Source organism: Littorina saxatilis, linkage group LG3 (assembly GCF_037325665.1).
Source record: "Littorina saxatilis isolate snail1 linkage group LG3, US_GU_Lsax_2.0, whole genome shotgun sequence".
NCBI classification, from domain to species: Eukaryota; Metazoa; Mollusca; class Gastropoda; order Littorinimorpha; family Littorinidae; genus Littorina; species Littorina saxatilis.
The window spans coordinates 30,639,894-30,667,651 of NC_090247.1; the positions used below are offsets into that span (position 1 = coordinate 30,639,894).

At 40.4% G+C, this 27,758-nt stretch overlaps 1 protein-coding gene across 2 annotated transcripts in view; it reads right to left on the reverse strand.

The window, feature by feature from the left end:
- Positions 1-1,588: 1,588 nt before the first annotated feature.
- LOC138962126 (beta-1,4-N-acetylgalactosaminyltransferase bre-4-like) overlaps positions 1,589-27,758 on the reverse strand; it is a 35,794-nt gene continuing 9,624 nt past the window's right edge. Inside the window, exons 4-7 of one of the 2 annotated variants that reach the window (XM_070333846.1) lie at positions 26,298-26,420; positions 18,641-18,691; positions 11,800-11,927; positions 1,589-1,995 (exon numbers count right to left, since the gene is read on the reverse strand). In XM_070333846.1, coding sequence (XP_070189947.1) covers positions 1,796-1,995; positions 11,800-11,927; positions 18,641-18,691; positions 26,298-26,420 — 502 coding nt within the window. In that variant the 3' untranslated portion in view covers positions 1,589-1,795. Of the gene's footprint in view, positions 1,996-11,799; positions 11,928-18,589; positions 18,692-26,297; positions 26,421-27,758 lie in introns of both variants that reach the window. The other variant, XM_070333845.1, reaches the window with a different exon arrangement.

A 27,758-nucleotide genomic window follows, 5' to 3' on the forward strand; every position in this document is an offset into this window, starting at 1 on the left:
CTGCCACGCATGTGTTGGTAATTCCCATCTGTAGAAGTACAGTCGAACCTATCTTTAACGGCCATCTAAGGTACCGACCAAAATTGGTCGTCATAGACAGGTGGTCGCTATGAAAAGGTGAATTATATGAAGAAAAACTTGACTGGCATCCTCGTGATGGTTGTTGTGGGTTGGCGGTCGATTTGGAGAGGTGGTCGTAAGGGCAGGTACAACTGCAATTGTTTATCCCAAAGCAGCGTGACTGTTGAAATGCATTCTTCCTGCAATCCGACAGTTACACCATTGTCCTGGATTGACATTAAGGACTTTATTCATTTGTCATTTGAAGGCTTCCGTCCTGCACTATTTCAATGTGACGTGAGAGAAGAGAAGCATGCAATAGGAGTGACCTTGGGTATCTTCATGCCTTAATTGGTCATCCAGAAAAGAGCAAATTCACTTTAAAGAAAAAGGGTGTGTTTGTACAGAAACCGAGGAAAACACACACTCATGAACGCTCAAACACACGCACGTATGAACACGGCGCACGCACGCACGCACGCACACACAAACACACACACACACACACACACACACACACAAACACACGCACACACACACACACACACACACACAACACCCAGTGATTAATTCGTAAAAAGAATCGCCTTTAATTCTGAGTGCATTCAAAATTAGCTTAACTTACTCCAACTAACTGAATATGGCAATAATGTTCCAATTTGGGGGGGGGGTGACAAATACACAACAAACAATCCTTTCAATATATTCAAACTTTCTGTGCAGAAAAAAATCATTTGTTTATGCTTTTCAGCGCGGTTTTGTTTTTTGTATGGATGTCTATCACAAGAGTAAGTTTGTTATTGCTTTTTGACGGTGGTCACATTTTGGAATAATACTGCAGTGTACTGAGACAGAGGCAGCATAATTATAGTCTCAATATCTTCATCGGGTACAAATATAGGCGTACAGGTACTGAATAATTTGTGTTGTGAATAAATGGAATAGGAAAATCACTTACAAAATCTTCATTGGGTGTCAATAAAATCTTCCTACGCATCAATGGAAAAAAGAGTTTATATAAACACCAATCTTTTGAAAATGTATACTAGCGTTATACTTTTCGATCAAAAACTTTAACAATTTTCAGTGGTTTCAGTGGTCGGCGAACGAATTCCGCAGTGATCAATGCCAAATCAGTGCCTCGTGAGCTTTGTTCAGTGTTGCAATTGATCACCAAAAATGCTTTGTAATAAAGATGAATAGATTAAAATAAATCAAAAGAAAGGAGAGTAAAGAAAGGAAACTAAGTTAAAAAATAAAAATAAAAATATCGCGCTGGCAGGGGTCGAACCTACGACCTCACGTCTCTTATCGCAGTTCGTTAACCACTGCACTAAGAGTGAAATCCTGCTTGAATGGGAAAAACTAAACATTTTGTGTAGGAAGGTTCACAGGCAAAGGCACCCGATATTGAACTCGGCACTTGTTTTTTTGTTTTTATCTTTCTAGAGTATGTTTGGCAGCAAGATAACGTAACAAAGCAGACACATGTTTATATGTCTTTGTAGTACCTTTTCTTCAACATATATGAGGGGGGGGGGGGGGGGGTTAAAAACATTTGTGATTTTTATTTCTTCAAACCGGTGTCTTGTGCCTTTGCTTGTTCCAAAGCTGTAATGCAATTTCGAAACCACACTAACCCATTTTGATCAATGCTTGCGAACACGTGCGCTTACGCAATCGAGCTAGCCCACTGCGTATTTGTCAACGATTTTCACGTGGGATGACCATCCTATCATGATAGTGTCTGGTTTTGAGTTCGGTTTGATATGTTTTGAGGATACATTTTATGATATATTAGCCACTGTTTTTCCTTCTCCTTGAAATACTTCGGTGACTTGGCTACCTTTGAACGCTTCTTGGTCGGTACCCTATTACCACTCTTCATTTGAGAAGGGCTTGCATTCCTCCTGAGGTATTCCAATTCCGCAGGGGCTGAAAAAAGAAGTTTTGGTGCCTGTTTTATTTTGCTATTGGACAAAATTCGCGTATTTTCTGACCTCGAACGTAGACGATTCAAAGGATACATTTTGCCTTGTGGTAATTGCCGAATTGTTTCTCTTACTTTGGCGTATGATCATTAGATTAGATGTGCACCATTTTACAACTTCGTCTATAATTATACACTTATTAACAATAACTTTCTGTAAAGAGTTTTTTTTATAGAGAAATGAACAAATTCTAATGTATTCTTTATATGTATGTGATGAGACAAATGGTCCTGACAGAAGTCACATCCCACACATTATTTCAATACTTGTCTAGGCCAATTATTGACATCAAAGCAGAAAAATAAATATTTTTAAATACAGACACCTGAGGCACCCATTCAGCAGACGACCTTCATTATAGGAAGATAGTGTGTCTATCCGAAAACAATATATCCGTAAAGCAAAATTAATACATTTAGTCAATCTGTGGGCCTTACAGAATGGAGATGAATGTACTGCAATTTTTCACCAAGACTATTTACTGTAAATCATGTATATATGCCGACCAAAACCCCACCGCCGACACATTGTCTTGGTAACACAAGCTTAATGAACCCAATTTGCATAAAACGGATTTTTTGGTTAAAGTTTTGAACTTGTTTTCAAACATAAAACAATTTATGTATATATTTTTGAATTAAGGTGAAGATAAAGAATGCAATACATTCATTTATCAATCTGGAAATGAAACTTAGATGTTAATTGCAAATTTAATCAACAAACTTATGAATTCCTGGTTAAGCTTTCTTGCTGAAATGCATTCCCATAGTCCGGACTAAGTCAGAGATTGTCTGACCAAAATGTCAATGATTTTGATTGAAACATGAGGACATCAACATGTATAAACCAACATAAAAACATACACACACACCCAAACCATAGGGATATAAACTTGGCAAAAAACTAATTGCAACAATTTTTGCACGCTCAGAAAAGCGTTAAACCACAATCCATTTTAATTTAACTTTATATGCTGGAAAAGATAATTATGTCTACTGTTCATATCATTTGTTCGATTGGTGGTACTTTGTATAGGCATCCCGTGGCAGTCTGTCAAACAAGGTCAACCCTAAAATCGACCTGACAAAAACCAATGCCCCGTATTTTAAAATCTGCAAAAAATCAAAATGTGCACTTACCAAACACTTCTGACTACCATTGGAAAGGCCATTCAATTTCCTTTTCAGAGCATTTTGTTTCATGCACTTTACGTCTTTAGTATTTGTGTAGCCTTTTGTCAAAGGCGGTAGGTGTCAACCGTTTCAGAGGCCAAAAAAGACACGTTTTACGGCCATTTTTGAGGGGGTCCTCCACTGAGAGAGCCATATCTGCTCAAGTTCCCAATGAATTGCTTTGAAAATGTCAGAAGTTCTGACACATACACGCACACACATACACGCACGCACATATACCCACAACCCCCCCTCTCTCTCTCTCTCTCTCTCTCTCTCTCTCTCTCTCTCTCTGTCTCTCTCTCTCTCTCTCTCTCTCTCTCTCTCTCTCTCTCTCAGTCTCCAACACACACATTATCACAAACAGACTCAAACACACACACACACACACACACACGTAAACACACACACACACACACACACGTAAACACACACACATTAACACACACACACATTAACACACACACACACACACACTACCGCGCGCCCGCCGCAGACTCTTACAAGGAACTTAGTCGATAAATATCGACAGGGGGCCGACAAATGGTTTAAATGGGAAATGTGTGTATATGGGTGTGGGTTTGAAACAAACAAACAAACCAACCCATGTGAACCCCGGGCCGCAGGCCTTCGATGTAGTGATTGAAAAAAAAGGATGTTCTCAAATGGTTCAATTCTCATTTGGTCTGATTCTCAAATGGTACCGGTATACTCCCCCCCCCCCCTGGCCGCAGGCCTAGGAGTAAAATTTTTATAGACACTGACCTTCTTCCCAGGGGTCATTGACCCAGTTTTAGCTATGAGAGGTGGTTCGCCCAGAGGCTGTAGAGTATACTGGGGCGGTCTCTTTGATGTCTTGAGAGGAAACTTGGCCAGGGTAGTACATGCACCAGAACTGGTGGACACCAAGGACAAACATGAAATCGAAGCAGTTTGCTTTCAGAGAGAACGGTCGTCAGCAACTCAAACTTCTCTGTTTTCTTTTTTTTTTTAAATCTGACTTTCTTTGTGGCCCCCTGACTCCGCCCCCTCCCTCTGTAAGGACCCCCCTCCACAAGGACCGATTTTTGTCAACATTTTAAAGGTCGCTAGAGAGGGGTTCCACTGTATGACCTAACCGCTACTGGCAGACGGCCTCAATCTTCACGCGCAAAGACGAGATTAATAGGTGCTCGGTTTTGGTATTTTGAATTACATTACATTAAACCTTTGTTGGGTTTCATGGTCATGGCAACAGCCATAATAATATTACATGATGTATAATATCATATTTCAGCATATGTGAATTACATGTCATCATACTAAACTGTCATACATTTTTATTCCTACATTATTCTGATTGATCACAACCAAACCTACTATCATTGGACACATCCAAATGCAAGCGCCTGTTCTTGACAATTTCTCTCTGATCTAAATATAAAATCAGTGCAATTTCCTGGGTCGGGCTTTGCCACAGACACTCACGGTTTGGCCTGTAGGTAAAATGTACAATGTATTTTCTGATTTGTGCACAAAAGCTTTTTTTCTTTTTTCTTTTTTTTAACATAACAATGTTTAATGTCACTGTATGTTTAAAAGACCATGGTCATATTTGTAAAAAAAATGTTAAATTAGAAAATAAATAACATTTTGGTTCATGATTTTTCCTACACCTGTGCTAAAAATAAGAAATAAAAATGTCGGGTATATAAGTCACTCAAATACAGCTAGGTATGAATGGCTCGGTTTGAGTTTGTTGCAGTTGACCCTGCACAATGCGACATATCATGTTTTTGTTGAACAATTTCACAACTTCCTGTGTTACACAAACTCTGTGATGACCAATTTTGACGTCACCCCTCCCATAGGGTGACGGATTTCACAACTTTCTACAGATGAACAATTTTGACGTCACCCCTCCCATAGGGTGACGGATGTCACAACTTCCTGTGTACACAAACTGATGACGTATTTCACAACAAAATGGCGCTGCCCATGGTCAACCTCGAAACTATCCGTATAGAATGGGGGCGTCCTCGCCCCCATAATAACTATCAAATCAGCACAGCGCTCTGACTAAAAATAACCTCAGCACAGGCCAAGGACTTGAAATATCTACGGCGACTGTATGCAGTAAACAAGAAAAAAGGGTTGATCAGAGATCAACAGGGCGAAAACATGTTGTAGAACATGGGGGGGGGGGGGGGGGGGGAGGGGGGATTAGTTGTGTGTGCGACTTTGAAAACGTAGAATGGAACTCCGCATAAAAGAACGTTCCAACGTAAAATCAAACTAACTCCTTTATACCGTATTTTGCCATGTTTAGGCACGGTCATGAAAGGGGTTCCAATGGTGCAGCCATAGTCGTATTTTTAGAGTATGCACAAACACACGCCTCATCCCCTAGATCATTGGTGACCTGAAGAAAGCAGTTAGAGCTGGGTTCAAGGCCATGCCTAGTCAGGAAAGCTTCCGCGCCATTGACAATTTCGGAGGTGTAATTTGATAACACCTCAGTTTTGGAGAAAAGGTAAATGTCCGACCATTTTACCTATAGACTCGAAACTTTGTAGAATGGTCGTGGACGAACTAAAGTTCATGCACAACAGCTATCAAAATATTTGTTAAATTCAAATGACTGAAAAAATAACCCCTTCGTTGTAAAGTTTCACTTGCGCAATATGCGCCAATGTAATCAATGATATGAACGCATTCATCCATGGGAAATGTCCTGATCCTGCCTGCAATTGCTGTATTGAAGGCATTGATTGTCTAATGTTGATTAATGTATACTATGTCATTTGAATTACCCCAATCCACTCATATACAGAAAAATGAACGACTGAAACGGGAATCAAAGGTGGGAGCAGCAATGCAACTTCAATCACGGTATCATCAGTGGAAGAAAAGTGACTAAAAAGGAGGAAGCACCAATCCACACATAATCACAGTAACATGTAACACAAGGTGACTCGGATGAAGCAGCCACCCAACTAATGTATTATGACAATGAGCAATCTGCACATAACATAAAACCATCAAAGCGATGTTCCTTAAAATAAAATGGTATCCAGTTCACTTGGGTTCAGTTATGTCATAGCATAAAACAGCTCACTGCTCCCATGAATTGTTCTGAGCCTTGCAATGATAAGTAAAGCAATGAGAGCAGATCTGATGCAGTGCACTGTCAATCATTGGCCGGCTGAAATATACTGCAATCTTGATGCAAATTACCATGTAATTGTCTTGGTGATATGGTCATCACTGCAGGCAGTAAAAGATCACCCAACGTTTTGCAATGAAGAACAATGAAGTTATTAGTCGAACAAAAAATAAACAGACGAATAAAGATTGAAAATTGTCAAATGCAATGGGGCTGGATCTCCCTGTTGAAGAACTTTGAGCAAAAGACCACAAATGAGCTAACAAAGAATACTGTACGAAAGTACGAAATGTTACATGCACTGCAAGATCTCCCTGTTGAGAAACTTTGAGTAAAAGATACCCATTTTATTGCAAAGAAGACATACAGAGTAACATGTATATGAACAGAGTGCGAAGAATTCAAACAAAGAAGACCCGACATTTTTAAAATTATGTCAAATGCAGAGTGGCGGAAAATGTGTTTCGTGAGGAACTTACAGCACACACAAACACAACTATTTGCAAAGTGTAAAAACAACACGAAGAGAGTGAGAAGAACGAGTAACAATTAAAAACATTGCAAGAAATAACAAAATGTCATATGCAGTGACGATTCTGCTGCGGAACTTTTAGTTTTAGTAACAAGTTACGAAGTTCCTGTAAATAGTTAACACGGTGTTCAAACAACATGAACAAAATGAGAAAAAGAGCAAAATAAATGCAATGGTGACAGTTCTTCGCGTACAGAAATGTTCAGTGTGTCGGTGACCAAAACAAGGAATTCTTGTGAAACCTAGACATATTGCATAACACCAGCGGCGGAGCACGCAAGAATAATGGTTCGATATGAAGACTCGACAGAGTAAACCCTATCATTATCTCCAGAGCGCTTCCAGTAGAGGCTGCCCGCGCTCGTTCACTGATACAAAAAGGTACCAAGTGTCGGTGTCTAACTGTCCCTCTCAGCGGGAGAGTTGCTTTGTCATAACCCCCTCCACTTCTGTTGTTTCAATGCCGGGGTGAGGTCAACGGTCAATCACAGCCCACCCCAGTCGCGAGACACTCAGCTGGTCGTGGGCTTTGCTTTGCTTAATCCGAATGTTGTACTCCGATGTAAGTAGACATAATAATAACAAGAAAATTTGCTGATTCAAATCAGCAGGTTCCCAGACGTTCCTTCATGTAATTTTTAGGTGAATGGTCAAAGTGGTTTCTTGCACACACTCAGTCATCTTGCACAACAATGCAACACAAAGGAACTTAGTCGATAAATATCGACAGGGGGCCGACAAATGGTTTAAATGTGAAATGTGTGTATATGGGTGTGGGTCTGAAACAAACAAACAAACAAACCATGTGAACCCCAAAGTCATGCGCCCACACGAACACACACACACACACACCCACGCGCGGGCGCTGTAGAACACACACATAATATAGTAAATACTTCAACACATTGTGCGTATAATGTTGTATTTGTTTAGTTTCACTTTCAAAGAAACCACAAAAAAAGAAATCAACATGAACAACTTCAGAGCTCTTACTTTGATTACAAACTGCATGATTTGAATAAAAGTTGATCGGTTTGATCTAATGCTGATTTCAGTTTTTTTCAGCGGCATAAGTCAGTGCTTCGTCTCGTATCGAAAACAAAAGCAGACGACAAATTTAGTCAGTTGGAGTTGTCTCCCGTACTCCTGTAGCATGCACTGATCTAAAAATAATCCACTATTCAGTTCCCACTGATCTAAAAATAAAACCAGTGCAATTTCCTCGGTCGGGCTTTGCCACAGAAACTCACGGTTTAGTAAAATGTACAATGTATTTTCTGATTTGTGCGCAAAAGCTTTTTTTCTTTTTTCTTTTTTTTAACATAACAATGTTTAATGTCACTGTTTGTTTAAAAGAACATGGTCACATTTGTAAAAAAAAAATGTTAAATTAGAAAATAAATAACATTTTGGTTCATGATTTTTCCTACACCTGTGCTGAAAATAAGACATAAAAATGTTGGTATATAAGTCACTCAAATGCAGTATAATATGAATGGGAGGAGGGTGGCCTTTGTAGCTGTGCGAGAGTATGCGAACGACTGTGTATGACAGTGTAAATAGCCTATCCTCTTTTTCTCACCCCCACCCCAGAGGGGGTTACAGAGACACATCTCTGGCCTCCTCACCTGATCCCCTTCCCATGCCTCTGTAGACAGAGGGTGCCATAAAGGCGTTGATGAATAAACCGACATAAAGTCGCAGCCCTGTACATATGTTTTTAACCGGCCAGTATAGGTCCTAGGGAGGACCGGGTTTGCTTTTCGCCAGTTGACTAGCCGCCGAATCCACAAGTACGTAGAGGGTGCCTCGGCTTCTCCACCACGACCCTCCTTGGTCTGACACTCACTCCTTTGCCATGATCAGTCGGATGCCACTTTTCACAATTTTATTCTAAAGTACCAACAAATCAAATCAATTCCCTTCCGGAATAGCAACGTTCCACGTTTCTTGAATACAAAAGCATTTCTGCCTCGGAATGAAAGAATAAATCTCTACAATCGTGTATCTCCTGCAAGGAATTGATTTTAAATCCTGTTCTTCCAGCATTTCCATTACGGAAAGTAAAATTTTTTTTGTTTTTTTTTTGTTTTGTTTTTGTTGTTGCTCATCTTCACCCAGGCACACATCGTAGAGCTTCGGCTCTGATATCTTTGACCCAAATTGCTCTAAGCAGAGAGGTCGTTAAACTGTATTTTCGTCGTAAGTATGCATGGCTCGGTTTGAGTTTGTTGCGGTTGACCCTGCACAATTCGATCTCTGATGTTTTTGTTGAACAATTTTGTAATTCACAACTTCCTGTGTTACACAAACTCAGTGATGACCAATTTTGCCTTCACCCCTCCCATAGGGTGACGGATTTCACAACTTTCTACAGATGAACAACAATGTTGCCTTCACCCCTCCCATAGGGTGACGGATGTCACAACTTTCTGTGTACACAAACTGATGACGACATAAGCGCATGCGCAAACGCCTGCCGACACCCATAAGCTTTCAGCTATACATACATGTGAGCCAACGCCAGCGTAGTACTAGGGCTCATGGCCCTAGAACAAGTCGCGTAAGGCGAAATTACTACATTTAGTCAAGCTGTTGAACTAACAGAATAAAACTGAACGCACTGCATTTTTTCACCAAGACCGCATACTCGTAGTTTCGTCAGTCCACCGCTCGTGGCAAAGGCAGTGAAATCGACAAGCCAGAATAGTGCGGTAATGGTCGCGCTGAGCGGGATAGCACGCTATTCTTTTCCTCTCTTCGTTTTAACTTTATGAGCGTGTTTTTAATCCAAACATATCATATCTATATGTTTTTGGAATCAGGGACCGACAAGGAATAAGATGAAATGTTTTTAAATCGATTTCGGACATTTTATTTTAATCATAATTTTTATATTTTTAATTTTCAGAGCTTGTTTTTAAAACAAATATAACATATTTATATGTTTTTCGAATCAGAAAATGATGAAGAATAAGATTAACGTAATTTTGGATCGTGTTGTAAAAAAAAAATGTAATTACAATTTTCCGATTTTTAATGACCAAAGTCATAAATTAATTTGTAAGCCTCCAAGCTGAAATTCAATACCAAAGTCCGGCCTTCGTCGAAGATTGCTTGGCCAAAATTTCAATCAATTTGATTGAAAAATGAGGGTGTGACAGTTCCGCCTCAACTTTTACAAAAAGCCGGATATGACGTCATCAAAGACATTAATCCAAAAAATGAAAAAAAGTCTGAGGATATCATACCCAGGCACTCTCATGTAAAATTTCATAAAGATCGGTCCAGTAGTTTAGTCTGAATCGCTCTACACACACACACACACACACATACACACACACACACACACAGATACACAGACACACACAGATACACACACACAAACACACAGAGACACACACACACACACACACACACACACACACACACACACACACACATACACCACGACCCTCGTCTCGATTCCCCCTCTATGTTAAAACATTTAGTCAAAACTTGACTAAATGTAAAAAGACGATCATCGATAATTTTTCTTGTGCGTTCCCATCTTCAGCAAATGTAAACCAGCACTCAGATCTGCCTGAATCTTTGGCACCAACTGCCTCAACCATTTTGTGCTTTGCATGCAAAGTCACAATGTTTTGGCCTTAAACCCTGAATTAATAAGAATATTTGTTTAGATCTTTCGGAAAAGTTACGTAATACGATACGCTTGATATACACGTTCACAAAATTCCACACACATTCTGGTCAGCCTATTGGTCAGAACTTCTGACATTTCAAAGCAATTCATTGGGAACTTGAGCAGATATGGCTGTCTCAGTGGAGGACCCCCTCAAAAATGGCCGCAAAACGTGCCTTTCTTGGCCTCTGAAACGGTTGACACCTTCCGCCTTTGACAAAAGGCTACACAAATACTAAAGACGTAAGGTGCATCAAACAAAATGCTCTGAAAAGGAAATTCATGGCCTTTCCAATGGTAGTCAGAAGTGTTTGGTAAGTGCACATTTTGATTTTTTGCAGATTTTAAAATACGGGGCATTGATTTTTGTCAGGTCGATTTTAGGTGTGACCTTGTTTGACAGGCTGCCACGAGATGCCTATACAAAGTACCACCAATCGAACAAATGATATGAACAGCAGACATAATTACCTTTTCCAGCATATAAAGTTAAATTAAAATGGATTGTGGTTTAACGCTTTTCTGAAAGTGCGAAAATTGTTGCAATAATTTGTTGGCCAAGTTTAACTTCAGCAAAGACATTCACCAAACAGTATAATCTGGATGATGGAACAAAATAACTCACAAGCAAAGTTCCATAAACATCTGTCTGGAAGTTTTGTTGGGATCGCTATGCACACACACACACACACAGACACAGTGACACACACACACACACACAGTCACACACACACACACACACTCACACATACAATGTCACACACATACACACATTCACGCGAGCACGCACACACACACACACACACACACACACGCGCGCGCACGCACACGCATTTACATGCACACACATACACACACACACACGCACACACACACACACACACAGGGACACACACACACACACACACACACATACAATGTCACACACATACACACATTCACGCGAGCACGCACACACACACACACACACACACGCACGCACACACACACACACACGCGCGCACGCACACACACACGCGCGCACGCACACGCACGCATTTACATACATACACACACACACACACGCACACACACACACGCACACACACACACACACACGCGCGCACGCACGCATTTACTTACACACACACACACACACACACACACACACTGCCACGCAATCTTTACGCTTCTGCGTCACTGTGCGGAAACAAAGGTTTAGAAAACACGCTTACTTTGTTCGCCGGTGTCCACCATGATGTGTGTATAGAGAGGGTCCAGGTGGATGAACTGGACAGTGTAGTTCAAGTTGTTCAGGCCGTCTTCGTGGTACCGTTTCATGGCCGTCTTCAGAAGAGTTTGACTGAAAAAAAACCACGGGATATACATTAGCAAATACACTGTTCTCTCCAAGGCGGAGGCGGAGCTGAAGAGACAGAGAAGCGGCTGGTTAGAGGTCGAGTTGAAAGTCCAAATGAAAAGTGTCATGAGAGGCCTATTTGCTCCTTTGAGTCCAACGGGCCAATGCAAGTACTAGGCACTGAACTGGCCTCGCACTATATATGCTGTATTCCATAGAGGGCAGGTTCACAACCTGAGAAAAGAAACAATGAATTAGGAAACTAAATCCCATGCACACTATCTTGTTCCTGCCTCTTGCCATCTCTGATTTATGGCGACCACAGACAGACAGACACACACACACACAGGGGCGGACGAGGGGGGGGGGCACAGGGGGCACGTGCCCCCCCCCCCCGAAAAAAAAGAAGAAAAAAAGAAGAAGAAAAAAAAAAGATTTTTCTATGCTGATTCTATGACCATTTCTAAGTTCAAATGGCACCAGATGGCACCATTTTGCTTCTTTGGGCAAATTTTTTTTCCGGGGGTGCATGCCCCCGGACCCCCCTAGCAAATTCGGGCGCTTTGCGCCCATCACATTCACTTTCGATTCAAAGTGCCCCCCCCCCCCCTTACAAAGCAACTGATCTGCCCCTGCACACACATACTTACATCAATTCTTATATATATATATATTGGAATAGCAGTCAGGCCTGGCTTCGCCCGGGTGTTTCTGATCTCCCCTCTTTTAGAAACGATTACAATCTTATTCCAATTCGGATAAGAATAGATGAAAGTGTGTGCTCATACATTCTGATTAAAAGCCCGTGAGACAATGTAAACATATTACCATCAACGTCATCGATTTTCCTTAAAAAAACCACCACACGTTGACATGACATCTCCCTTCTTTAGGAACATTCTAGGTAAAGACTGATCAGGCATGCCTGCAATATAAGAGTTACCTTCCTTCCATATATAACCAAGTAAGAGTTACCTCCCTTTGCGTCTAGAAATGTCCTGAACTGTCCGGTTAATGTTTGTCATTCCTTTCCCTCATAGGAGCAATAGAGCCTATACTGTTAACCTATAGCAAGCACAAATTGCCGGTGATATTAGAGACTCTCTATTGCTCCAATGGTGGGAAGAAATGAAGAAAGAACAAGTCGCGTAAGGCGAAAATACAACATTTAGTCAAGGTCAGGCGAACTCACAGAATGAAACTGAACGCAAAGCATTTTTTTCCCCAAGACCGTACACTCGTAGCATCGTCTGTCCACCGCTCGTGGAAAAGGCAGTGAAATTAACAATACAGAAAAGCGCGGTAGCGGTTGCGCTGAGGAGGATAGCCCGCTTTTCTATATCTCTATTCTTTTTCACTCTCTGAACGTGTTTTTAATCCAAACATATCATATCTATATGTTTTTGGAATCATGAACGGACAAGGAATAAGATGAAATTGTTTTTAAATCGATTTCGGAAATTTAATTTTGATCATAATTTTTATATTTTTAATTTTCAGAGCTTGTTTGCAATCCGAAAATACCATAATTATATGTTTTTGGGATTAGAAAATGATGAAGAATACGATAAACGTAATTTTGGATCGTTTTATAAAAAAATAATTTTAATTACAATTTTCAGATTTTTAATGACCAAAGTCATTAATTACATTTTAAGCCTCCAAGCTGAAATGCAATACCAAAGTCCGGCCTTTGTCGAAGATTGCTTTGCCTAAATTTCAATCAATTTGATTGAAAAATGAGGGTGTGACAGTGCCGCATCAACTTTTACAAAAAGCCGGATATGACGTCATCAAAGACATTAATCCAAAATGAAAAAAAGTCTGAGGATATCATACCCAGGCACTCTCATGAAAAATGTCATACAGTTCGGTCCAGTAGTTTAGTCTGAATCGCTCTACACACACACACACACACGCACGCACACACACACACACACACACACACACACACACACACACACACACACACCACGACCCTAGTCTCGATTCCCCCCTCTATATTAAAACATTTAGTCAAAACTTGACTAAATGTAAAAATGAACTGGACAGTTCCGGAAATTTCTAGGGAGGTAACTCTTGCTTTTACATTTAGTCAAGTTTTGACTAAATGTTTTGGGTCGTGGTGCAGGAGTTGTATAAACATGTGTATCTGTGTGTCTGTGTGTGTGTGTGGGTGTGTGTGTGTGTGTGTTTGTGTGTTTGTGTGTTTGTGTGTTTGTGTGTGTGTGTGTGTGGAGCGATTCAGAGTAAACTACTGGACCGATGTTTATGAAATTTTACATGAGAGTTCCTGGGTATGATATCCCCAGACTTTTTTTCCATTTTTTTTGATAAATGTCTTTGATGACGTCATATCCGGCTTTTCGTGAAAGTTGAGGCGGCACTGTCACGCTCTCATTTTTCAACCAAATTGGTTGAAATTTTGGTCAAGTAATCTTCGACGAAGACCGGACTTTGGTATTGCATTTCAGCTTGGAGGCTTAACATTTAATGAATGAGTTTGATCATTAAAGTTGTCATTAAAATCGATTTTTCGCAAACAGATTTAAAATTGATTGCATTGTATTCTTCATCCCATTCTGAATCTAAAACATATATACATATGTCATGTTTACTCTTAAAATGTGATCACAATTAACGAAAATAGAATAATTAGTCTTACGATTAAAATGTAAGAAATCGATCCAAAAATGATGTCATCTTATTCGTGATCATTTCCTGATTCCAAAAACATATAGATATGATAGGTTGTATTCAAAACAAGCTCAGAAAGTTAACAAGAATACAGAAAAGCGCGCTTTCCTGCTTAGCACAATACGCTACCGCGCTTATCTGGCGTGTCAATATCACTACGTTTTGCACGTGGAAGGTGAGCGATTTCCTTCACGCGGGGATTGACGAAGCTGTACTGTCTTGGTGAAAAAATACAGTGCGCTCAGTTTCATCCCGTGACTGAGTTTGACAGCTTTACTAAATGTAGTAATTTCGCCTTACGCGACTTGTTTTTTGGTATCCAAACAAGGGTTGTAAAGCTGATCATAATGGACTAGCGAGCGCATTAAATTGCTATGGGACTCCGCTTACTCCGGGCGAAGCCGGGCTTAACTGCTAGTACATATATATATATATATCTATCTAAATATATAATTATACGACTTGTGTCTGTCTGTGTGTGTGTGTGTGTGTGTGTGTGTGTGTGTGTGTGTGGGTGTGTGTGTCCGCGATGCACGGCCAAAGTTCTCGGTGGATCTTTTTCAAATTTGGAGACCGTATTCAGCTACACCCCCGACACAACCTCATCGATGAGATATTTCAACACGTGCTCTCAGCGCGCAGCGCTGAACCGATTTTGGTTTTTCTCTGGATCCATTCCCAGTAACTCTTCCTTATCTTCTCCAGTGTTTTCAGCCGCGTTTATCTCCCTTCCTCCGCCGGCAAAGCCGGCGTACACCCGGCATAGCCGGGTCCCCGGTGCAGCCGGGTATTTGTCTCGACTTCTTCCCGGCGCAGCCGTACCCGGCGAAGCGGGTATTCATCTAGTATATATATATATATATATATATATCCCATGAGCTCCTTCTTTGTCTCTGTAATGCTACTATGGGTATATATGTTGTATTTTTCGGCTTCAATAAATACATAATGGGCTCAAAAAAATATATCATAGTACCGATTCCGGTTTGGCCGAGGAACTATACTTCTGCCTACACTTGACACTGCACCGAACATGTTTCAGTGGATTGATGAAGACGGCATTGCTCACATGGCTAAACAAAAGAAAACACAACATTCACAGAGGACAAAACCATGATACGTATCTGTGGTATGCGATACAGTAAACAAAGCGTTTATCTTTACACTTTGGGTGCAGGTCGAGTAAAAAAAGAACAAAAGCGAAGAATCAACTGATAGTGACAGCAAACGAACCTCGCTGTTCATTTGAGGTGAAGCTAGAGTAACCTCCCTTCCTCCGTGTGTTCCAACAAGCAAAGATGCACTGCGTCCGTGTTACGAGTGTACCTTTTTGACTGGCCGGTTCGCTTCGTCATCCAGCACAGGCTGTTTCATCCATTTTTCGACCATGTCCAACTTTTTTGCTTTACACTGACGTAAGTTCATGGTTATATGAAAGTATCCAAGAGCTCGGCAAACGTGTATTTCATCCTGATGGAGTAAAATCAGTCCAAACGGTATTCAACACGCAGTTTCAAGGAGCAGCCATTACACCGTTTTAGACAGAATTGACGCTACCGGTATGGGTTGATTAACGCAAGCACGATCGAACAAATTAACTAAGAGATATATTTCACGAACATGAAATGACTGCTTAAATCTAAAGGAAGTTATTCAGTAAAATGTTAGTTTATTTTCGTAATTCTACACTCCAACACAAAAATTAAACTAGAATCGGGATCCGAGTTAACCAAACCGGTGTTGGCAACCGTAGCCTGGAACTGTGACCTTGGACGGACTCAGAACCTAAATCGAAACTGTCTTTGATTCAATGCAAACGTTCATTGTGTGTGCTTTCTTTACTATCTTGAAACTAAAATGCATTCAAAAGCAAATCGAACAGTGGTTTGAATGTAGATTTAACACACATTTACGGATGCACTTGTTTGCACTTCATTTCTTCGGCGACGTGGCTTTAGCATGGGGTAGTGAAGAGGAACACACCTCGCTGGCTCACCTATTTTACACACCACAGACAACTACAGTGCTTTATTGTGGTCCACGTTGTCTTTGGTGTACGCATGGGATATACAGCTTACAACACTCGTGTTTTTTTATATGGCTTGTATTTCAGTCAAGACCCAGCGGGAATATCATTTGGATCCACTCGCCAGAGGCTCGTGGATCCCTATGATATTCATCCGCTGGGTCTTGACTGAAACACAAGCCATATAAAAAACCACTCGTGTTGTAACCTATACATATATATCTATATATATATCTATATATATATATATATATATATATATATATATATATATATATATATATATATATATATATATATATATATATATAGGCGAAAATACAACATTTAGTCAAGCTCAGTCGAACTCACAGAATGCAACTGAACGCACTACATTTTTTCCGCAAGACCGTATACTCGAAGCATCGTCTGTCCACCGCTCGTTCTGAGCGTGTTTTTAATCCAAACATATCATATCTATATGTTTTTGGAATCAAGAACCAACAAGGAATAAGATGAAATTGTTTTTAAAACGATTTCGGACATTTAATTTTAATCATAATTTTTATATTTTTAATTTTCAAAGCTTGTTTTTAATCCGAATATAACATATTTATGTTTTTTGGAATCAGCAAATAATGACGAATAAGATGAAATTGTTATAGAATCGTTTTATGAAAAAATAATTTTAATTACAATTTTTAGATGTTTAATAACCAAAATCATCAATTAATTTTTAAAGGTGGTCGTCTACATTTTTGCTTTTTTCCAATAATCTTATGGTTAGATTTCGCTAAAAAGTTATGTCAGATGATGAATGAACCATGGGGAAAAAAGTTACAGAAAAAAAAATATATGTAAAAAAAGTTTTTATTTTTTGGGAGCGTGACTCACGCTTCCAATGTTTTGTTTTCTGTTTTCTGAGACCATGTGCTTTGCCTAAAAATATCGACCAATCAAATTATTATCGGCGCATGCGCAAAGAGTCATTTACGGTCCCAAGATGTCTGCTATCTTGCGCCAGTTACGTAAAAAGCAAAAGTGTGATCGATCAGGGCGGCATAGGTCTGAATGTGTACATTTGGGGGACCAGAAACAACCCTGAGATGCAGCGAAGTTGGAATTAGGCGCCAAATTCAACCGGCAGGTGGCAAAAACACTATGATGCTCATTGAAAGTTACGTCGGGGGTGTGTTCAAAGTACTTTTGGCAAAATCGCAAGCAGGACAAAGCCCTGGGAGCTTTACCTGTGGAAGAGCATGCTGAAACGGAATGTAAGTATAATTTTTGACATTACACCCAACCTTTACTTTGATCTTCCATTAACTTTACTTGTATATATATATGAATTCAAACCTAGTTATTACGTTTCACAGTTCTGAAACAAAGCGTGTACGTGACGTACATTACCATTTCACAGTAGGCTGAAAGGGCGCGTCCGAACATTTCATACTCAAAGGCGGTTTGAAATCGTAAACCGGGCTTACTTTTAGATCTGGTTTTTACATTATGTATTCCTCCACATGTTTTCCTTTTCTCAGCTAGTGTCGTGTCGTGGTGTGTGTCGTATTTTTCTTTTCCACATTAGAATAATATTCTAGAAGTTTCTGAGAGAGGGAAGATCAGAAAACCCCGGGCGAAGCCGGGCCGGACTACTAGTTATTATATATATGTAATAGATTATTAGATTATGTATACGCTCTCATCAATAAGAAATGCAAATGTCTCCGTTAAAAACACGAGAATGAAGGTTATTATTAATAGAAAATCCCATACACGAATAACAATGAAAGTGACAAATATCTGTTATCACTTTTTAATATTCAATGTGCAATATGCCGTCATTACCTCATCCTCATTCTCACCCTCCTTTCCAACCATACCCCCCCACACACACACACACACCACCCTTCTTACTTTTATCCAACTCCCTCCACCCCTATCGTAAATAATGGTGTCAGACCTATTTTTTCCGGAGGTGGGTTTCCGCTTCGTATGTTTGATCATACAGTACCTCGCCAGGTCGGTCGGAGGTCGGGTGATTTTCAGTTTTGCAGCCCGAATCCTGAAACACTCAAAAGCACACACGCTCGCCAAGTTATTTGTTGTGCATTTGCGTTATTGAATGAAGATTATTTTAACATACCTGCAACTATTTTTCAAGTATAAGGATGTCTTGTTCCCGGTGAAAGCCTTGGGAGTTCTGTATCGATAACAAGATGGTTTAAATTGAAGGAAGGTATGTTGAAAGCAATAATACATATAAGAAAAAGGCCCTCAGATCGCTTCGAGAGTTATACCATACGATTCTGCGTTACAAATTATGCTACCGCGCAGGAGGGTTACCTTCACTTTGCAATTGTAGTGAAAGCTTAATTAAATTCCGTCAAAGAGGCAATGGAAGGGTACACTTTGTGGTTTGGTCGAGTTACTTCCCTTGATGCAAGATGTATGTGTACGTGTTGCTGTTAATAGGACAGCCGCGTCATAGAGGGCGCTATCTGTTTAGCCACCAGTGGGCGCCTCTTGACTATTTTTGTTTCCAGCATAGGAGAAAAGCAGCGCCCTGAAGCTCATTCACTTACTTTGATTAAATGGATGATCATACTTGTTGAACGTTTTCGACCAAATCGTGCATTGTGAGTCTCCATTAAAGTTCAGTGGCTTCCCCAAATTCTTCAGATTTGTCAAATTTGGCAAAACCACCCCAAACAGTTGAGATCATTTGTATACCTTGCTGTATCTCTGTATTACTCAAGCGCCTGATGCTTAGGACTCAAGACTGGAGAAGAAATAACCATTAATGACACAATCCTTCCCGTGTAAACGATTCGTCCCACCATAGCATAATCTGCCCTGGCTTTTGCAGGGGGTTAGACAATTCTTCCTTATTATTATCATTATCATAACAATTTATGTTATTGAGACATTACAGTGCGCCACGAGATTAATAAAGCAAATCGAGAACATGATTGATTGAACGAAGCGCATAGCGCTGAATTCAATAATCATTTTTGAGATCTGCTCTATAAATCTCGTAGCGCACTGTGATAGTTTCAGTAACGATAATTATGGTCAGTACTGCAAGAGAAAACAACATGATTAACAACGCACATTTTGCTACGCACATTTGGATAAGCCTATAACTGTGTGGTCAAGTCGTGTTGGGTCTACTTTTGGGTGTGTTGTCACAAGTGTGTCGTGCTTTTAGTCACACGCAAACTCTTGTTTTAATTTCTGTTGGTAAATGCCAGTGTAGCGTTAATCTAAAACGTGAAGTTCTTTCATCGAGACCTCATTTTAACTCGAAGAAAGGACTGTGCACCTAGTTGTTTGCGATTCGAAACCTTCGCGCTTCGATTGACTGTGAAGAGTGACACCCCCTGATTTGACTGCCAGGCCTGTTCGAGGGTTAGCTCATTTTCAAACAAAACTTGGTATGTTTTTCGTGTTGTATCTACACTCATCGGGGAGTCTGGTACTAAATATGGATGGTAAGCATGCCATGAACCCTACACGTATTATATCCCCAACGTTTTGTCCTTCACATTTGCCAATCATGTTATTTTGCTGAGCGTTTGAAAGCGGGTTTTATGTTGTCTGCTAGGGCAATCGAACCAGTCGAATGCAAACACACCGTGCAATGAAATTGACAAGCCTATTAGACGCTTATTTCCAAAAGTAAATTTCTCGTGTCGCATCTGCACTCATGAGGGAGGCTGGTACAATACCTGCTATTCCGACTTGGTCGTGTGACAGACGTTTTCTTCCACACGAGATTACGTTGATTGTCTAACGAAGCCGTGAGGCTGAGTTAGACATGCAGCTAATCGAGTGTGGAAGAAAACTCTTGTGAAAAATGCTTCTGTTGTGCTGCACCACCACTCTGAAACTCTCTTCCCTTTTCTGTCAGACACTGCACCTCTCTCATCTCTTTTAAACAACAGTTGAAAACTTTCTTTTTCACAGAATATTACACCAACCTGGTCTAATGTCTTCTTCATTCCATTTCTGCACATACTCCTCTCCCATAAAGTTGTTATGATTGTTGAGAGTGTTGGCTAGTTAGTTAGTTAGCTATTGCTTTTCGGGTCCAGCGGACCATAATAGGCCAAATCAGGACCCCAGAGTGTTAGCTGTGTATGTTTATATAGTGTGTATTGCATATATGATTATTGTGTGAACAGTACATATATGGTGATTTGTGTCTGTATGATTAATTTGTTTTATGTAGGTTGTACTTTTAATTGTTCTATTCTGTATATATATATATGTTCTTTTGTAAAGGGCCTAGAGCCATAGGTTAGGCACTTAAAAATGTCCAGTTATTATTATTATTATTATTATTATTTATGTCTCACAGCTTCAACAGATGAGAGAACAAACACGTTTTGCGTACTCAAGCTTCAACAAACCTAAACACAGGAGCAGCCATCGTGGAGAGATCTACTTTTTGACGGAAGTGACCGAACAACTATGAATGACGTCTCGGTATATGACTAAGTGCCAAAAGGTGCGCACGAAAAGCGGACAAAGGGGCTAAAAAATAAAAGTTGACAAACACGACTGATATTGTGATTTTTGTTAAGACAACAGATGCTGGAAGCCAATTACGAAAAGAAAAGATAAATTTACCCAAATGATTTTACAAATAACGATAATTTTGTTCGTTATATCATTCAAAACGGCACTGAGTCATAGCATTAAGGTTATCTCGCACGTTTTTAAAGCTAGGGCTTTGAAACTTGGCACACAACCAAAGTATAATGACCTCCAGGTATGGTGCACATCACATTAAACAACATTGAATTTCAAGGTCACAGCGAGGTTAAATTTCCTTTGCAAACTGGAAAATTGTCGTTGTCACGTCTTACATGTTTTAATACTAGATCAGTTAGACTTTACATACTTCACATACTTTCAGCATTTTTATAAAACCTCATTAAAAGTGACCTGCTGGTTAATCTTTGTCAAAGTTCAAGGTCACAGCGGGGTCACATCTGGTCCAAATGTGGAATATTTTCAATTTATTCAGCGCGTTTATAGCACGAGCTTTGAAAATACACACAGTTCTAGTGTATAATGTTCACACACGATTAAAGTCTGGTTGAAAAAGTCAAGGTCACAGCAGGGTCGCGTTGAGGTCAATAATATACATTTTTCAATGAGGTTTTCTCATATGTTTTTGAAGCTAGGGCCTTGAAACTTGGCACACTACGCAAGTTAAATTAAACCTCATCAAATTCCAAGGTCACAGTAAGGTTAAAGATCCTTTAAGGATATTTTCTAAAAAAGGTGACCGCCTGGTTAATGTTTGTCAAATTTCAAGGTCACAGCAGTGCCATCTGGCTTAAACTTTGAAAATTTGTCAATTTCTTCAACTAGTTTTATAGTGTTTGAAGTCATTCACACATGATGAAAGTCTGGTTGATAAAATCAAACGTCAAGGTCGCAGCGGGGTCGCATTGAAGTCAGACACATACAATTGTCATTTTCACGAACGCCTTTTAAGTAACACCTTTGAAACTTCACACATTCCAAAGTTTTGATGTTGTTTGGTTATAATCAAAGTGTGGTCAATTTCCATGATTGAGAGCATTCAGAGGGGTCAAGTTGAGGTCACACAAAAAGTGATAATCTTTATAAGACTCACGTTTGCTGCTATTGCTCACTTGATATTGGTGAAAGTGCTTATTTTATAATTGTTGATCTTGATGTTTTGACTATTAATATTACCAGGATCAACCATACCAGATTTCAAAGTCCAGAAGTTGTCAAACCTCAAACCTGTTGGAAGTTTCAAAGATTTAAGCATCAACAAATTTCTATTTGATTTGACCTTAAATAACAGATTTGACCTTAAATCTTAAAACAGATCAACCAGACTTTGGTTTTATATTAATTGAAGTTCAATACAATTTCCTTTTTTTTTTACCCACGCGAGACCCTGCTATGACCTTCACATTTCTCAAGGATCAACCTTGAATTCTCCATGTTGAACAATCATTAAGCAAAAGCGTTGTTTGAAGTTTGAAGGTTCTAGCTTCAAAAATCTCTGAAAAAATATGTTTCATCCGTTTTCTGAACCACATGTGACCCAGCCGTGACCTTGAAATCTGACAAGGGTCAACAAGACTTTTACCATGCATGGGGGCGATTAAACCCCAAATGTGTGTGAAGTTTCAAGGTTTCAACTTAAAAAACGTCTGAGAAAAATATACATTTTCCTTTTTGGACAATGTGTTGCACGCAAGACAACACGACAAACGCTCGTGTTATCATTCTTTTACTTTAAGGTCGACTTGCGTGCCCGCTCTTTCGCTAATCTCAATTAAAATTCATCTTGGAAGTTCGGTTTTATTACGCTTTTAATTAAGAAGATTAAACTAAGACAACAAATAGTTAGTTTTACCCATTAAACTCGATAAGGTAGTGACATTTTATGTTGAACGCAAGATGGTGTCGCACGCAAGATCTGAAAAGATGTTGACGACATAATTTCAACACTTGATAGCGCATTCGTGGTTCGTGATTTCTTCACAAATTTTGAACACAGAATGTGTCACGTGGTTCCGTAGATGAAGTAGATCTTTGTACATGTAAATTTTGTTTTTAAAAGAAAATAACCGTTAATTACCGAACATTTTGTCGCACGCAAGATATGACGAAATTTTCAAATCGTTTTCAAAAATGCTGTTCAAAAGTTCTGCAGTCTTTGCTGGATTACTTGAAAGACAGCAGTTTGATACACCGTTATCGCTTGACGTTTCGACATCAATTCCAGAGTTTTTGAAAAAGAAATTTAGTAAATATCTGCGATTGAAAAATGTATGCCGTGATGACGACACATCTTGCGTGCGACACCTTAAAATTCGGTTATCGAAAAAAAAAAATTCTCTCGAGATTTAGATTTGACGTTTGGTCTCGTCTGTAAAGCGATGTTTCAGGCATTCAATCAAACTAAATGCAATTCATTTGTGCTTCTTGTTATTTTTCTGTGGCATATTCAAAACACGAGGTATCACGATGTCCTTTTTCAGATGGCCGGTTTTGGCGTTATTTTTGACTTTAAACAAAGATAACTTCAAAACCGTTCAAGTCAGACACACGAAATTATGTCCACTATCTCTTCGCACATTCATCCACACACACACCAATTTTCAGCAGACACACGTTTTTAGAAACATTTTTATTGTAAAACAAAGTCGTCTTCTGTTCTGTGAGCACCTTTTGGCACTTAGTCATATGTGAATGACGTCACAGTCACCGTCACAGTCTGTATCTTTTGAAGCATCGCATTCTTCGTGACGTCTTTCTGTGTCTGCATCCGCGAAATGTTTGTTCTTTTCGGGGTCTTTGTCATCTATGTTCAGAACTCTGTCCTTCTAGTTTCAGACTAACAGGCCTCCTGAGCGAGCCACTTTCCAAGGGCAGCTAAATTCGCGTATGGAAGCAGTACTGTTGTCTGGGATGCCGTTTTCAGTATTCTCAGCGTTGAAGAATTTGTAAAGAGAAGAAACGATAACAGCAGGAGAAATAAAAGTCGTGTGTGCATTTTGGGGCTTTTGGAGGGACGATTTTGAGTTTGAATCCGTTCTTGCACATGCTCCAAAGCGTGTAACAGTAACAGCTATTGTGTTTTCAGCTTAGCAATAGGGCCCGATATTTAGACGAGACAAGTAGCCTATAATGCCGACGAGTGGTCGAAGACCAGTCGCATTATACTTGTTCGAGTCTAATTATCGGACCCTATTGCTACGATGAAAACACAATAGCGTTTATATAGCTATTCTGACATTAAATTCTGTGTTAAAATCATGTTTTTGTCAGCAACAAGTACCAGAATGGTCCATGTCGTTGATTGCAGACGACGGTTCACTTTCCGCATGAAGCCACGGAAATAACCGAACATTGAAAAACCCACGGACATGTATTACCGAGAAAACTCGAGATACCGGATGTTTAGCATTACGTTAATATGCTAGGAATCATATGACGTCATGACGTATCATGCTTGCCTACGTAGATTGTATGTTCGAAAGTCTGACTTCTGTTGCGAATTCGCGAGGCGAAGACTGCGGTAAATCTGTAGATGATAAGAGAACAAGGATTGTCTCAGAAGAAACGACCAAATGTTTCAGACCGGTAACTTCATTTCAACATTGCACTATACAATGGACGTTCTATGTGACAGGAGAGTTTGCTGATTTTGTGTTAAACATTTGAGAAATCGTCTGCTAGAATCAGAGATAGGTCGCTTCAGATTGCAGCTTCTGGACATTTGCAAACTTTCTTGCCTGTTAAAGAACTGTGGCCGAGGTCTTGTCGGCAGCGCAAATAAGTTAGGTTACGCATGGAGTTACGAACACGTAAAGCCTACGTATGCCGTAGCTCCGCAAATGCGTAACTTGGTGGTCACGACGCTTGCTTAGTCGTTTGCGGAGTAACAAAATACGTAAGGAGCTAACGCTGTGCGTAAAGTTGTACTATTTTTAGTGAAGGGGTATATCCAAGGGCAGCTAAATTCGCGTATGGAAACAGTACTGTCGTCTGGGATGCCATTTTCAGTATTCTGAGCGTTGAAGAATGTGTAAAGAGAAGAAACGATAACAGCAGGAGAAATAAAAGTCGTGTGTTAATTTTTTTGCTTTTGGAGGGACGATTTTGAGTTTGAATCCGTTCTTGCCATGCTCCTAAAGCGTGTAAGTTGTAACATACATTCTTGCACACGTTTGCTTTAGTAGTGGCAAAGAAGGAAAGCGTGTGACATTAGACGATGTCACACGCTTTCCTTCTTTGCCACTACAAAAGCAAACGTGTGCAAGATTGTATATAGCTATTCCGATGGACACGTGACTCGCTCAGGAGGCCTGTTAGTCTGAAACTATAAGGACAGAGTTCTGAACATAGATGACAAAGATCCCGGAATGAACAAACATTTCGCGGATGCAGACACAGAAAGACGTCATGAAAAATGCGATGCTTCAATAGATACAGACTGTGACGATGACTGTGACGTCATTCACATACACCGAGACGTCATTCACAGTTGTTTGGTCACTTCGGTCAAAAAGTAGATCTCTCCACAATGGCTGCTCCTGTGTTTAGGTTTGTCAAGCTTGAGTACACAAAACGTGTTTGTTCTCTCCTCTGTTGAAGCTGCGAGACATAAATGCTATTCCGACTTGGTCGTGTGACAGTTTTCTTCCACACTCGATTAGCTGATGTCTAATTCAGCCTGACGGCTTCGTTAGACAATCAACGTAATCTTGTATGGAAGAAAACGTCTGTTATACGACTAAGTCGGAATAGCAGGTATTATATGATAAGAACGTTCCGAACCAAATACGTTTTTGATTCCGATAGTTGTTGCCTTGAAAAAATTATGCGGAAACAATTTATTTACTGAGCTGATGCAGTCGCGTTCCCGTGTCGTCTGCTACGTATGCCAGAGTCGATGGAATCAGTCGACTTCCAGTAGTAGTAGTAGCAGTAGTAGTAGTAGTAGTAGTAGTACTGACCCGTCGCGATATAACCTTCGTGGTTGAAAATAAATAAAGAAAGAAAGAAAGTAGTACTGAGTAGCAGCAGCAGTTGTTGTAGTGAGTACTCACACGAAGAGGTGTGGTACGTGGTGTACATGCTTACAAGGAAGGTATCGTGTCAACTACCTGTAACCCATGTCATCATCCTCTGCCCCCCACCCCCAGTACATGTTGGAATAGCCGTTGACCTGTTGGAAGTGTTCCACCCTCAAGTTGAGCACTCCCCCGACAAGCACGGAGTATGGTAACCTGCAACAATGCCGTGACTCGCATTTTATAGAAAAGCGACGCAGAGAGAGAGAGAGAGAGAGAGAGAGAGAGAGAGAGAGAGAGAGAGAGAGTGAGAGAGAAAGAAAGAGAGAGAGAGAGTGAGAGAGAGAGAGAGAGAGAGAGAGAGAGAGAGAGAGAGAGAGAGAGAGAGAGAGAACGAACGAACGAACGAACGTTATTTTAAGCAGAGAGTACATCAGTTGCTCCTCAAAATGGACTGTGAATTGAGGTCTAATGGCCTGTCCAGACACTCCCGGCCGACCCTGTCCACATTTGACTTATGCTCAAAACGGCGCGCCGCAGCGTGCTATGATCGCGAAGCGTTATTTGCAGAAGAATAGCGCGTGTTCTAATTTCTATGACACAGACATAGAACGACGGAAATTTGACCAATCAGAGCAAACCAGAGCGATGACGTCAGCCGCTCGCGGCGCGGCAGTCGAATGCAACTGAACCTTCTTGTCAGGTGACCCGCCCCGCTGATACCGCGTTGTGAAAAGAATCGTCGATGTGTGGCCACTCGGCAAATCCCGCGCGACGCACAAAACGGCCTGCGGCGCATAGAGCGTAAAACGGCGGCCAAGTCTGGACAGGGCTTAACGAATGACGTATCACAACGTGCGCGGTCGTCCTTGGCGGTCAAGAAAGCCGCGGGCGCCGCCGCGATCATTGCGCAGACGACACTTCTAGACGGCCAATATTTTTTGTGCGCATCACGTGCTCCACATAAATCGGCCGGAAACGAAGCAATTGGGAAACCTGTATAGTGTGTTGACTGTGTTGACCGTCAGAATTATTTTAAGAACAAGGCTGCTGCAGTCAGTTGACATGTTTCGCATATTGTAGGGTTGCCATTCTGCATAGGTAAAGTGGCTTGTATAACCCGACTATTCAGTATCAAAACACTGTTTATATTTGTGTAGGTTGTAGTCATCACAACTAATCGCATGTTGCCTTTTGTTTCAGAAAGGAGGATAAGCTACAACAAGATCGACGCTATGTCAGATATGCCTCAGCCACATGACGACTTCCGAATTTAGATCCACTCGGCATGGTGACAAGTATTGATGAAAAGTTTAAGACTGAGGACAGCAGCGGAAAAAGTGGCCACATGGCAGAAACATATTGCTTAGTGTCTGCAGTACAAAAGACAGATAAGCTGATGGTAGATTTCCAAATGAACACAGTACCCTCAGATCTACAGCTGATGACGGGCAAGCTTCAATCCAGGGCAGAGAACACTGCAGCGTTGTATTCCAACTCTTCATTTGTTTCAGGAAAGGACGTCCTTACAAATTAACATTACAAATCTCTGAT